At 54.0% G+C, this 14,644-nt stretch overlaps 1 protein-coding gene across 2 annotated transcripts; it reads left to right on the plus strand.

Annotated features, from left to right (window-relative positions):
* The first annotated feature begins 3,331 nt into the window (after positions 1 to 3,331).
* On the plus strand, positions 3,332 to 13,234 carry PROK1 (prokineticin 1). 2 transcript variants are annotated; one of them, XM_019837594.3, is made up of 3 exons: positions 3,332 to 4,960; positions 10,257 to 10,382; positions 11,977 to 13,234. In XM_019837594.3, the coding sequence occupies exons 1-3, from the start codon at positions 4,742 to 4,744 to the stop codon at positions 12,094 to 12,096; spliced, it is 465 nt and encodes a 154-aa protein (XP_019693153.1). In that variant the 5' UTR covers positions 3,332 to 4,741; the 3' UTR covers positions 12,097 to 13,234. The 2 variants fall into 2 exon arrangements, with proteins under 2 accessions (XP_019693153.1, XP_003990476.1); XM_003990427.4 differs by lacking the exon at positions 3,332 to 4,960 and adding an exon at positions 7,324 to 7,753.
* Positions 13,235 to 14,644: the final 1,410 nt, after the last annotated feature.

Raw genomic sequence — 14,644 nt, forward strand, 5'->3', positions numbered from 1 at the left:
GGGGATAAGGGTGCATCTTTGGGGGGGGGCACCTTTGAACTCACTGCAATGTCTAAACACTGTGCAGAGTTTCCTTGTGTACTTTTTACATGCACCTGCGAGGAGGATATCATTTTCATTTTTCAGAAGAGAAAACCAAGGCCGCGGAGGTGTGGTAACTTGTCCAAGTTCGCACCATCAGGAAGTGGCTGGACTTGGATGGAAAGGTAGGGCTTCATCACCCAGGCCAGAGGGAAGGGGATGGCACATGGAAGGTGTTGGGGGACGACGCAGACTGGCCCTGGGAGGGGCCGTGAGCAGTTCTGCATCGCTGGAGAGGTGAGTGTGTGCGGTCGGATGTTGGGAGGGGAAGGAGAGCAGGGCGGGTCATTCCACCGTTGGACCTTGGACAACAGCCTGAGGGTTTGAGTTTGATCCAGAAGTCAGAGGCCGGTGAGGAGTCCTCGAGGAACTTTTGATCTCCAAGCGGATGATCACTAGCACAGCAGATGTCTGGGTTGTGTGGAAGCTGGTTGGAGAGGGGTAAGCCCGGAGGGGGCAGGTCGGGAAGATGGTAATGGACAGTGGTGGTGAAGACGGAAGGTGCGGGGTGGGGGGAAGGTGCGTGTGAGTTGGGGGCGGGCACAGGTGACAGGATTCCAGGACTCATGAAAACAGAGAATTTCAGGGAACCAGGAAACTCCCTGGATGGGCTGCTGAGTGTCTTGTGGTGCCAATAACTGAGTGGGGGACACAGGAGGAAGAACGGGGCAGCAGGACACTGTGGAGAGCTCTGAGCACTGTGTCTTCAGTTACGAGTCAGGCCCTTCCCCATACGTGTCCTTGCAGGGGGTGCAGGGTGCAGGGGAGACTGGGCTGCAGTCAGAAGGCCCATGTGCGCTTTCCTCGGGAACCAGGCGGTGTGAAGAAGGATGTTCCAGGTGTGGCCTGGAGGGCCCCGCACATCTGGCTTTGGCAGGCACCCTCCCCCATTAGGCAGTTCTGCGGTGTGGCTCTGGGACTTGTTCTTGGGCGCTCAGCCCCAACCTGTTTCTCAACACACCCACCAATTAATAAATTCCCTTTCTGCTGAAGCTGGCCACGTGGGATTCTGTTCCTTGTAACTGAGAACCCTGGGCAGTACCAGTGGGCTTAGGGGCCAGGGTGAACAAGAGGAGCTGGGGGCCTGTGGACAGGGGCCTGTGACGTGGGGTTCCAATGGGTCTCACGGTATCAAAGGCTTTGGGGCCATTGGCCGTAGGGATGAGCCTGGGGCCCCGGGGGTGGGGACACAGGTCGGGATCATAAGCACTTCGGTGGCCGGCAGGTGCATTCTGGGTGGGTGTGGAGGCCTAGGAGGTTATTAAATGTGACCCCAGGGAACAGTTTAAGGAATGGAAGGAGGAGAGGAACCTCTGAAGGAAGAGGGTATGGAAGATAGAGAAAACAATGTCAGGAAAATAAGAAAGAAGAATCTAAAGAGGGAGTAGTTACTGCGTCGAAGGCTGCAAAAATTCACTTGAGACGGTTGAAAATGACACCTTGGGGGCTCAGTCGGTTAAGCCTCCGACTCTCGATTTCGGCTCAGCTCATGATCTCACGGTTCATGAGTTGGAAGCCCCATGTTGGGCTCTGTGCTGACAGTGTGGAGCCTGCTTGGGATTCTCTCTCTTTGCCCCTCCCCCACTCATGCTTGCTCTCTCTCCTCCCCTCTCTCTCTCTGCTCCTCCCTCTCCCCCACCTCAAAATAAAGATATAAAAAGCTTTAAAAAAAGGAAATGATGCCTTGTGCTTGGCATTTAGAAGGACAGGGTCACTGGTCGGTGAGACCAGAAGCAAGGCTGGAGAGGGTTGCGGAGGTGGTAGGGGAAAAGGAAGGTAGCCTATCCTTCTAGAGACTGACAGTGGAGGGAAGAGAAGGAATAGGTACAGCTGAAGGAGAGAGCGGGGCCGCGTTCCAGGCTGGGTGCAAGCAACTGCCGTGAGTGGAGCCTGCATGTGGACGGTGTCAGGATGACCTCGGGTTAACGCACCCAGGTCGTTAGGGCGCATATTCTTAGGTACTTGAGGGTCTCTGGCACTATCGCAATGGTGTCTTCCCTTTATTTATTTAAAAAAAAAATTTTTTTTTCAACGTTTATTTATTTTTGGGACAGAGAGAGACAGAGCATGAACGGGGGAGGGGCAGAGAGAGAGGGAGACACAGAATCAGAAACAGGCTCCAGGCTCTGAGCCATCAGCCCAGAGCCTGACGCGGGGCTCGAATTCACGGACCGCGAGATCGTGACCAGGCTGAAGTCGGATGCTTAACCGACTGCGCCACCCAGGCGCCCCTGGTGTCTTCCCTTTAAATCACATCTTCAACTTGTAGAACAAAGAGGCCTTGCCAGCATTGGAAACCCAGTTGGACAGTTGGGATTAAAGTAACTTGAGTGTGGACTGGGGTTTTAAAGCCTGATGGGAACCTGGGTCCTTGCTTTCGTTTTTTCTGTTTGTGTTTTTTTAAGAAATTTTTTTTTGTTTTTTGAGACAGAGAGAGAGAGAGAGAGCGAGCGTGAGCAGGAGAGGCGCAGAGAAAGAGGGAGGCACAGAATCCAAAGCAGGCTCCAGGCTCTGAGCTGTCAGCACAGAGCCCGATGCGGGGCTGGAACCCACAAATCGTGAGATCATGACCTGAGCTGAAGTCGGATGCTCAACCAACTGAGCCACCCAGGTGCCCCTGTTTTTGTTTTTTAATCCAAAGTGTTCTGAAGATGAGGTAGACAGGGGCATAAGTGGTATATGGGTTGGGGAGGCACAGGGAGCAGGGATTGAGTCCACCTGGATCCAGATTAGAAGCCATGCTCCCTGTGATCCCTCAGTGTGGACATAGCCCTACCGTCTTAGACCTGTTGCTCTGTCTGACCCCAGTGACGGCACCGTGGGGCCTATTCTAGCTGCTGCTTCTGGTCCTTCCCCTCCCTGCACCCTTCCTCCTCCTTCTCGACATTCTTTTCCTCAAATGTGTCCAGTTTACGGTTCTCTCTTTGGACTATGACCTTACACCTCACTCACGTGGGTCTTCTCTTTTTTCTCTGTGTCTTCACTCTGCCTCAGGGATTCTTAGCTATTTTTCTACCATGGGTTCCACTGGGGTCCATGATCCCTGCTCAGGAGAATGTTTTCATTATTTAAGTTTATTCATTTTGAGAGAGACAGAGACAGTGTGAGCGGGGGAGGGGTAGAGACGGAGAGAATCCCAAGCAGGCTCGCACTGTCAGCACAGAGCCCGACTCGGGGCTCGAACTCACGAAACCGTGAGATCGCGACCAAAGCTGAAATCCAGAGTTGGACACCCGGGCGCCCTGTGTTTTTAAATATATAAAATAAAGTATGTAAGATTATAAAGGAAATCAATTGCATTAAAATATAGCTATTGAGCCTTATGTTAAAAACAAAGCTGTGACATGTGACGTGTGTTTCTTTCTTAAGGCCTCCAGCGACACAGCCTCGCAGTGGGCCCAATAACTCCCATGACTTCAACACGGTGATGCGTAGAAATCTTTCGAGCTGTTCGCCACAAGGCTGATAGGATATGAAAACATCTGCAACTTCTTTTGGTGACGAGGACCCAGGTTTTACTGATACCTGTGGGCTTATGGCTTGCAGTGAGCACCGAAGAAAACGAAGAAAATGAAGAAAACGCTAACGTTCAGTTAGAGGTCCTCTGAATTCTGTTCAGGAACTCCTTGGGAGGCTGTGACCCAAGGTTCAGAAGCCCTGGCCCCAGGGCTCGGGTTTCCATTGTTTGTAGATTTCTTCCTTCCCATTGTTCTTAAATGACCCAGAGCCAATTCTCCTTTAGTCCAGTAGGCAATGAAACTGATACTAGTGATCACTTTCCAGGCGGGGGCAGTGAGGCCCTGGGACACGCACTGCTTTGTAGTTTGTGGGACAAGGACCTCACGGTGGAGCTGGAAGGGAACACTGGCGCCCTTGGAGTCAGATCAATCTAAGGATGGAGGTAGAGCACGTCAGGGGAGGGTGCCAGCTCAGCACTGACCTCGGTCCAGAGAGCGGCCCGTATTCATCAAGCACACACACCCACACACGCACAGCTGTACACACGGTACGGAAAATGGTGGCACTGGCATCCGCTGGAGTGAGAAGCAGGGCCAGGCCCCAGTCCCGAGGCACCTGGCGTGGGACGCTCTCCTACAGTCAGTCGCTCAGCAGCGGGCTGCCCCCGCCCACCTGCCTCACCCTCTCTGGCCCCGCCCCACAGCTTGCCAGCTTTCTTCTCCCTGGGGGAGGCAAGTTCATTGTTAGCGCTTGTCACCCCGTTTTTCTCGCGTCGCCTTTGTCTCCTGGGGTGCCTGCCTGCCTAGTTCAGGGCCTCCCCGCTTCCTGCTCTTTCTTCTGTGCTTCCTCTGTCAGCCAAAGTAACCCTTATCTGGCTAAAACGTGTCAAGAACACCGCTGAAATCCACCTGTACACCGGAATAGGAGGAGCTCTAAGGCCCAGAGAAATCAGAGCCAGCAACCAGGAATTCCTGGGCCTGACATGTGGGAGGTGCTCAGCGAGTGTTTGCTTAATCGAGTTACCGGGTAAAGAGCCCCGAAAGCTCCCCAAAGCCTCTTCTGGCATTTCCAGCAAGGTCACCATGTATCCCTCACCTTCTCTAATTAAGCTGGCTTTTCCTCAAGTGCCCGCTGTCCAAAGTGAACAAAATGTTTTCAACCAGTGTTGCTGGTTTTGTTTGCAACAGTATTTCTCAGTATCATGCTTCACCCGCTGTGTGGGGTAATTAGTTTTGTGCCGAAGGAAGGGAGTGAGCATGGGAGGCGGGGGCGGGACGGGGGTGGTCAGCCCCCATCCACCGTCGTCTCGTGGAAGGCGGCCCGTGTGAGGGGGCATCTGTACGGGGCACCCGGAGCCCACAGGACTCTTTCAGGAACCCCTCCAGCACCCACCCGGCAAGATCCTGCTTTCTTCCTCAGGGTGAGTGTCTTGACGGGCTGGGTGGTCTTTCTGTTCTCTGGTTGTGCACCTGACTGAGGGCCACAGTGTACTGGCGGGCTGTACGGGTTCATCAATTTTTTAAAGTTTATTTATTTATTTTGAGAGAGAGAGAGAGAGAGCTTGCACGCTCGTGGGAGGAGGGCATAGAGAGAGGGAGAGAGAGAAACCCAAGCAGGCTCTGTGCTGTCAGCACACAGCCCAACACGAGGTTCGATCTCACAAACCAAGAGATCATGACCTGAGCCAAAATCAGGAGTCAGACGCTTAAATGACTGAGCCACCCAGGTCCCCCCAGGTTTTTTTTTTTTCTTCTTCAGAGAGACAGAGAGAGAGAGAGAGAGACAGTGCACATGTGAGCATGGTGGGGGTAGGGGCAGAGGGAGAGAGAATCCCAAGTAGGCTCCACGCTCGGTGTGGGGCCTGACTCGGGGTTCGATCCTACGACCCTGATCGTGAACTAGGACGGATCATGAACTGAGCCAAAATCAAGAGTCCTCTCAACTGAGTGAGCCACCCAGATGCCCTCCAGGTTCATTGTTTTGATTCTTTTCTCACAGAACTCTGTATTAAGGCAGATAGGCCCATTTTTTTAATGATAGAAATTGCTAATAGTTAGCAAACGCTACTCTGTATCAGGCGCAGTGATAAGCCTGTCACACCCGCCATCTCATTTAATCTCCCATATGCAGCCAGAGAGATCCTTTCACAGTGGAAATCACATCCTGTCCCTCCCCAAGGACCCAGGCACACTTGCTGTCAGGCCCACACCACGTCCTGCAAGGCTCCTGTTCCAGCTGCACCCCTCTCCCCGCTTCCCCTGATCACCACCCTCCTTGCTGCTCCGAAACTGGACAAGAAGGCCCTGCCGCAGGGCCTTTGCACTGGTTCTTCCTCCCGGGCCCTGCCCAGAGCACCCCTTCACTTTATTAGGCCTTCTCTAACGTCTCTTCAGAGAGACACTCGCCCCACCCCAAATATCACTCGTTAAGCTCTGCTGACTTCTGTTCCTTTCTAATAGAACTCAGCACCCCTAGCCATTTTATTATAAATCTATTTGTGTGGTTGTTTATTACTGATCTCCGCACTAAAAGCCAAGCTCCATGAGAGCAGGGACCCCTGCTTTGTTCACTGCTTTATTTCCAGCACCAAGAGCCGTACCTTCAATGTGAATAAATATAGAGCCAATGAATAAATAAATGGATGAATATTCATAAAACCCCATAATGTGAGTGGTACTATCACCCCCATGCTAGAGATGAGAAAACTGAGGTTTAGAGAGACTGACCATATTCTCAGGGTCATAAAACTAATGAGCCGTCTGGGACCAGAGGTCAAAATGTCTTGCCTCTGGGGTCTAACTCTTAGCTTCTGTGCTAGCTCACCTCTCTCTGCACTTATAAGTGCCTGCCAGTGTTTTTATGTGAGAACCCTATTTTCCTGAGACACTCCGAGAAAAAAGCCATTCGACGGGTGACTCCGTTTGGAAAATACTGCAAATTACATTTCCTGCTTGGTGGCCTAAGAAAGGCTCTGAAAAGTCCCGCAGTAAAAATCCTGGTTGAACTTCTGTAATCAGTGTTTCCCAAAGCATTGACTGCAGACATCTTGTATTTATTTATTTATTGGTGTGTGTAACATCTATTAACATATTGCAAAGCATACCTCGGAAGCAATAGCTTTTGTCCTTGCGGAGAGAAGCAGATTGTCTGGTACAGGATTCCGGGAGGTCTCTCTGGGTTGGCTGGGGTGGGAAGTCTGGGACCAGGGGCTTCCTCTCCTAGCAGGAGGGCCCGTGCCTGAAGTCAGCGTCCCACAAAGCTGGCACCTGAACCCAACATGTTTGCTCACCCACTGTCATGTTCACCCCCAAACCAGGAAGGCAGCAGTGAGGCTCCTGGCCCCTGTTAGCTGCACCCCGGCCCAAGCATGCTTCTCTACAGAGATCTGGGCACCGGCTCATCTTCTGCCCTTTGATTCCTGTACAGGTGACACTCGGTGTTTCTCCTGAGCTTCTTAGAGAACAATTCCTTAGGTGTGCCTCTCAGAGACATCGACCCCACAAACCTGGACTTGCTCTTTACTGTCTCATTTCTCCCTATTGGAATTTTCACCTAGAGGAACAGGGACACTCCCTTACCCACTTGCGTCCTCTCGGCCACCAACTCGGTGTTGAACACATGGTCGATGGTAAATGCCTAGATCATTCTTGTTGGTTTGACTGTGATGATCCCGCATGTTGCACGGTTTGGAGCAGAAAAGGATAGATGGTGATGTTGTAAACCCCTTAATTCATTGCCAGAGCCGCCCCCACCCCCCCCGCCCTGAGCAAAGGAGAAAGATGCCCCAGAGGCAGAGAAGACTATGGAGGGAAATGTATGTAACTGACTGCATCTCTGTGTTCCTGGCAGGGCTGGAGCCAGTCAGCGTCCCGATGTGTTCATTTTTATTGGTTTTGATGGTGATTTGATGTCATCAGGGATTCAGGTCTCACGTTCGTCCCTGCGATCATCTGAATAGCACTGGTGACGGGGAAGGGAAGAGCAGAGACAGGCACCCATAGGCAGCCTGGATCAGACCGTATAAATCTGGGAGGAGGGAGGGGGCCGGACAGCCTGGCCTTCCCAGCTGGCACACGAGGCTGAGTGGAAGCCAGCGACAGGCAGTGGAGCGGGAGGCGTTGTGCCTTCACCCCAAGTGACCATGAAAGGGGCCATGCGAGTCTCAATCATGTTCCTTCTGGTGACTGTGTCGGACTGTGCCGTGATCACAGGGGTAAGTCGTCCAACTTCCTCTACGTCCTGGGTTTGGGGGGGGATGTCAGGGTCTGCACGGGATGGGAGCCAGCGACCATGCAGGGGGCAAGCCAAAAAAAACTGGGGCGTCAGCCGGCATTTTAGAGAGGTGTTCCACATGATTTTCGGACTAGTTAGACCTCACTCCACTAGACGGGATCCACTTTTGAGCAGCTGTGTGTAAACCAAATCTAATTTCCAACTGCATTAGGAGAACATCAAACATTTTGACGTTTCGACCTCTGGTAACATGAAGATTCCTATTGTGTAATGAGAAATTCCTCTATAAAGTGGGTTAGCACCCCCTGATTTATCTTTTGTGAAAATTTTGGTTTTCATATACAATGTGGTCCACATGTCAGGTTTAGTTTACACAGCATGATGACTTGATTAAACGCAGTGACCTTATGAGCTTTAATTGGGGGCATTCAACCTCTGCCTTTTCCACTCTTAAGAAAGGTTGCCTTGAAATTCTTTCTTCCCTTTATTTTTTATGTATTTTAGCCGTGCCCAGTTCTGATAAGAACATTTGGCTGGGTGCACCCCAAACCAAGCATTGGGTACCAAGCAGAAATCTAGTCTCCCAAGGGACGTTTGCCACACACAGGCGCTGCCTGTCTTAGAATTCAAAACACTCGGATTATGGTTCTCTTGTAGCATTTTGGCTTTAACCAGAACCACCCTCAAATGTGTTACAGTGGTGGGACCATTCTTACTAAAACAGAGAGTAATATTTTACCAGAGAGCTTTCCAGATAAAAGCCGCTAGAGGAAAAAAAAAAAAAGAGGGAAATTTATTATTTTTTTCCGAAGTCCCTCAACTTTTTACATAGAGAATGAAAACGTAGAAAAATGCCAAACAATTCCTGGAATCGTATTAGTTTTAATGTGCACAGAAAGAAAACCTTCTTTCTTCTCCTTTTTAAAGGAAAAAGACTGAGTTTCAAAGACGAACAAATATTAAAGGCAAATCAATGCTTTTGAGACCCGGAGCATGAATAACACTGTTAGGGCAAAATTACACCTAATGAATGTCAGCCTCTGAATCTTCCTACTGTGTAGCTTGACCATCGGGGAGGCTGAGAAAGAAGGACAGAAGCCACCGAGAGGGATGGGGGCTGAGGGTTCACGCTGATGCCCAGGTTACCTCACTGTGTGAGCTCCAACATTTGGCCGAGTGGTGGTGGGAAAATGCCTTTCTAGCAAACCCTTCAGCTGGACCTTTTGAAAAGCACAGTGAGGGAGAAATCTAGGGTGGAAGGAAATGCATGGCAGACATGTGCAGGAGAGTGTGGGACCCAGTGCTGAGGGGGTCAGGACCTCCCTCCGTTCTCCATGCCCAGGGGCTGCCCCGGGGCGACTCCCAAGAAGAGCCTGGTAGGACATCGTCACATGGCCCTGCTCCCTGCATAGTGACCATCCCAAATTCGGGCTTGGATGTTCCTTCCTGCCAGAGTGGGACAATGATGTCCCAACTCTGTGGGAAAAGAGTCAGGTAGGGCCTGCTTGGCCCCAACCCTGGGCTTTCAGGGGCTGGTCGGTGTGCGAGATGTACCCTCGCCGGGCTGGAGACCTGCATGGCCAGGTGACTGCCCCCTGCGCCTCTTCTGGGTGACAAGCAGACCCTGCGCCCCCACGTTCCTTCCTGGGGCTGAGCCAGTGGGCAGCCTCCCGCTCCTGCCAGGTCCCAGGCAGGCAGCCAGAGCCTGCCCCATGGCCTTCTGTTGGAGAAGAGTGAACCAAAACCCAGTTGTGAATCTCAGCTCAGATAAGCCACAAAGCTTTCCTGCAAGCGAAAGATTGGGTGCTTCTCCATCGTGGCCCCACTTGAGTCTGGAGCAGCTCAGAGGTCGATTTTGTTTCAAGCAGGCTTGTGTGGCCTTCTTTTCAAATGGCAACTTCCAGAAACCAGGCAAGGCCGCCCAGCTCCTGTTTGGAGCCCAACCCAGAGGGGTCCATCCCTATCCGGGGTTCAAAGAGGCCTGCTGAGAAGCACTGGGGGAGACACCGCTTCTCAGGGGGTGCCGGCCCCCGGCTGAGGCGGGGATTCCGGTGAGGGCCGAGGTGGGGGCCAGCACCAACCCCGGGTGTGGGGTCAAGGTTGGAGAGTCTGGTCCCAGGAGACTCAGCACTGACCACCTAGGGGCTTGGGCCATCAATGCCCCTCCCGCCTTTGGGACTTCAAATTAATTTGATGTCACCGGTGTCCCTTGAGCATTTCCCAGTGCTGGAAGGGCCATATCTCCTAACTTCTAAGGTTGTCAGGAGAGTTGCCCCCCTATTGGGCAGCCTCAGTGGAGCTTGGTTCGGGGGGGTGGTGGTGGTCCTCAGATGCAGTTCTGCTGCCCTGCGGAGGCCTGAGCATCCTGTCGTGAGCGGAGCAGGAGCAAGAATGAGCTGCCCAAGGTGTCAGGCCATCAGGGTTTTCGGATGTACCTCTTCCTTCTGGTTTCTGGGCACTAACGACTCCTGTCTCCCCCTCAGGCCTGTGAGCGGGATGTGCAGTGTGGGACGGGCACCTGCTGCGCCATCAGCCTGTGGCTGCGTGGGCTTCGGATGTGCACCCCGCTGGGGCGGGAAGGAGAGGAGTGTCACCCGGGCAGCCGAAAGGTACTGCACAGACTTGCTCAGGGCAGAGAGCCGGTGACACAGCTGGGACTGGACCCCGATTTTCAGACTGACTCTAGGATCATCTTACGGGTGTTGGGCACTGCCTCCTTGCTTTTTGGAGAAAGCCTGGGGTGGAGTAGGGGGGCACTAAGCACACAGCCTGTTAGAACTGTGGGCTGGAACCCCAGCTGCTCCTCTGCTGTGTGGTCTTGGGCAATTAGCAGGACTTGTCTGGGCCTCGGGCGCTGTATACAACCAGGCGAGTAGAATGATTACCCCTGAAGTCTCTTTCAGATCTGAATATGAACTCAGATTCTCAAAGAGTCCCGAATGGCCTCTGCCCCTGGACCCCTCCCTCAAGAACATGCAGTAATACTCATGGAAGGGCCTTCCATCCAAGGCCTGGTTAGGGTGAGGCAAGGCCCGTGCCCAGCGCATACACTTTAAGGAGGCGCTCACTCTTTGGGGCCCCAAGCGCCTGACTCCCGCCCTGCTCCCAGCCCAGGGGGCATCGAAGGGCCACGAGGTCTTTGCTTCTGAACGGCCACGTACGGGAGCAGCCACAGGTGTGTACGGGGACCCGTGTGTCTGTCACCTTCCCCGGCTTCCTGTGGTTCAGGAGTCCTTCGTGCTCTCCTGGGGGATATGCCTACACCGGGAGCCCTGGTTTCTTCTGGGGTCAGAGCATCATCCTGTAGTCACCCCCCCACCCCGCCATTGCAGCTGCTTGGGGAATGGGGGGGGGAGATGCAGCTGAGCCAAGACCCTCGGGACAGCACAGCAGTCCTTGCTGCCTCGGGGTGTGTCAGGTGGTTCGGCTGCAGACCTCCGGTCCCCAAAGGGACACCGGTGGCGATATAACCGCGTGCCACTTTTCAGACTACTTTTGCAAACATATAGTTTAAACCTCTTCACAACCATTTGTGGTAGGTGCTATTATGAACCCATTTTGAGGATAATAACACCCATTTTTGAGACACCGAGATTAAAGGACTCGCCTGTTGTCACACTACTGGGAAGTTGGCAGACCTGGGATTGGAACCGGGGGCAGTCTGACCCTGTCTGTGGTCACAACCGTTCCTATTCACCCTCCCTTGAGGAAGCTTCCGTGGTCTAGCCTCTGGGTGAGAGTCACGGGGCAGAGGCAGTGTCTGTCCTGTCCACGGCTGCGTCCCCAGTACCCAACATCAAGTGCACGCTAAGTGAACTGTAAGTGAGATTCAGTCAACGACCGTGTGTGCACGTATTCATGTGGGTGTGCATGCATTCACGTGGGTGTCAGGTCAGCGAGGGGACTTGGCTAGGCAGCTCTGGGACTTTAAGGTTGGAGCGGACAGCACAGTATTGTGGCCGATTACATCGTCTCGAGGGCCAGATTGCCCAGGTTCAAATCCCGACTCCTCCCCAAATCAGCTGTGTGATCTTGGCATGTCGCTCAGCCACTCTTGCCTCAGTTTCCTCCTCTGCAATAACTGTGATTGTTGTGCTGGGTGGAGGGGTGAGACACTGGGCAGGGCTGGGCTGGCCGGGGCCCCTGCGGGAAGCCCACCTCCCTTATGCTGAAGGTGTCATCCTGTTTCTCCTCTTTCTCCAGGTCCCCTTCTTCAGAAAACGCCAGCACCACACCTGCCCCTGCCTGCCCAACCTGCTGTGCTCCAGGTGCCCGGACGGCAGGTACCGCTGCTCCACGGACTTGAAAAACATCAACTTTTAGGAGCCTGGCTGTTGTCGGCACACACGCTGGGCCTCTGCATGAGAACAACCTGGGGGGGGGGGTCTCTTATGGATTTTGATTTCTGCCACGTGGCCCAGCTCCCCCACCGCCCCGTCCCCAGGCCCCAAGCTGCCTCCCCCCATCCCTGCTTCCTAGCCCACATCTGTGCATTCATGCAGACACCTGCACACGGTCTGCCAGGCTGGCCTGAGGTTGTCCCAGCCGAGGGCCGTGGTCCTGGCAGCAGCTGTTCCGGCTGGCTGAGGGGTTGTACGTGATCGGAAGGACACTGTTTTCCCTTAGCTCCTGCCTCACTCACCTGTCTGCTCCTTAGAGTTGACTTGTCCTCCTCCCCAGGCCCATCTGTCCCTCCTCCCGCATGCGCTCTCTGCCTGAACCTGCACAGCCCCTTGGGTGCGCTGCTCTGTGTCTCTGGCCTGAGCCTCAGGCCCTTTCTGTGAGGCCTGTGACTGTCAACCCGGGAGTCGGTCATCTTCCTTTGACTGACTAACCAACCCCTCGGTTGTAGGCCACGGGCCCAAGGTCAGCCTTTCCCGGGGCGCAGTAGGCGGTGACCTCATGGCAGGCGCGGGGAGCCACCAGGCCAGTGCTGCATGGCCTCCAAACTCCTCCCAGCACGCCTTACCAGTTAAGCAGGGAAGCCCCCAATTCCTACTACCTCGCTCTAAAATGCAAGCGGCTGCCGTTTGATCTAATCAGCTATTGACGTTTTAGGAGGCAATTAGGGAGTAACCTCAAACAGCTCCTTCCCAAGGATCGGTCCCTGGGAGCATGTCTGTGACCTTGAGGACCAAGGGCCTCTGCCCAGCTGGTGGGGGGTGGGGGTGTCAGGTGGGAGGGGAGGCAGCAGGCAGGGACACCGACTTTGGATACAGGCGTGCAACCACCACCGCGGGCCCAGGCTGCACAGGCACCACACCCAGAGACAGCGTCTTCTCCAGACAGTGAGGGCTTCCTGAAGTTCAAAGCTGTCTGTCTGGGACTTGTGTCACTGGCCTCCATTGTCATCTAAAACACAGTTTCTCTAAGCCCCTCGCATCTGGACCCTGCCCCAGGCCCACCCAGGACAGCGTGGTGATGCCCGAGGCTGCAGAATAAAAGCATGAACAAGGGGCGAGCGGCTGTGGTGTTCCTGCTGTGTCAGGATGGGGACCCAGGGGCGGGGAGGGGGGGGGACTGGGCCTTTTCCAGGTGGGGAAAGATGCCATTGCTGTCCTCCCATCTAGGGCAATCTTTTTGAGAAAGTAGATTCAGGGTATTTTTGAATGAAGGGTGACAAGCAGTGTGCACAGCGAAGGTGCCGCTCAGGTCTGTGACTCAGGCGCGTGGCTGGGTTGGAGACAGGCAGGGAGCCGTGAGCCGGTGTCTGGGTAGGGACTCCACTGTGACAGGACAACTCCCGTTTCTGCAATTGAGTCCCCTTTGCTTGGTGTCCAGTTACTGATGCCACCAGACCCCCACGTGTGGGCTGAAAAGTCCGTATCAGGATGGCCCTGAGGCTGTGTCTGAACCCGGGGGCCCGGGAGCATCCCCTAAGTGCCAGGTTGCTGTCCCCATTGCCCCGCCTCACCTCAAGTCCTCGCCTAGAAAAAATGCAAAATGTAAGATGAAAGTACGTTGTATCCTGTGTTTCCCAGAAGCCTCCAAACGCATCGTGGTTCCTGAGGCCCTGGGGGCTCCCGCCTTCCCTCGTTTACGCTTGATCTGCGAGAGCCTTGCTCAGGGGTGCTCAGCGCAGCCTTTACTGCAGGGCTCACTCAGGCCAGGCCTGGGGCCCACTTAGGGGTCGTAGGTTTTGTTTTCAGCTCCTTTGACGGACCTTGTTGCCTGCTCTTGCTGACTTTTGCCCCTTTCTGCAGCCATGAATCTCTTGCCCAGGCTCTGGACAAGGCTCAGCTGCTGGACATAGAGCTCCTGTCCACGTCCGGGGTTCCAATCTGCCCATCCTTTTTCTGTGGGTCTCCAGATACCGCCCATGGCTGCCGCCGGTCGTGCAGGTGTCCCGGGCCTTTCCCAACCCTGCTGCGCCCCCTGCAGGCAGGGCCAGCCTGGGGGAGGTGCCGGCCACGTGTCTCAGCACAGTGGAGAGGGGGATGCCACCTGTAGCCCCATCCCTCCCCCACCAGGGAGCTGGCCGGTCTGCAGACGCCGGTGAATCAAACAGGAACAATTCTCATTTTTTATACTGGAAGGCTGAGGAATGTATAATTGGCCTCTGCTCCAATTCCCTGCTGCATTTTCCCCCTAAAGACTGAAGAGCAGAAAGGGGAAGGTGGGAGGGGGTAAGAAAAGTGGATTTGTGAGAATTCTTTACATTCGGGAATAGGTTCTTCATAATTATAAAAAGAATCTACTTACCAGAATAATATATCCATAACGAGGATGTGTTCCAGAAGAATCAAATTAGGCCAGGTTTAGGTGAAATGGAGACCCCTTCAGGATTCTGGCCCCTTCAGTGACAGCCTTACCTCCCCTTAATCTCGGGACCCTTCCTTCCCGACGGGTGGAGTCTGGTGCCATCTAGTGA

This window comes from Felis catus, chromosome C1 (assembly GCF_018350175.1).
Source record: "Felis catus isolate Fca126 chromosome C1, F.catus_Fca126_mat1.0, whole genome shotgun sequence".
In the NCBI taxonomy this organism is placed as follows: Eukaryota; Metazoa; Chordata; class Mammalia; order Carnivora; family Felidae; genus Felis; species Felis catus.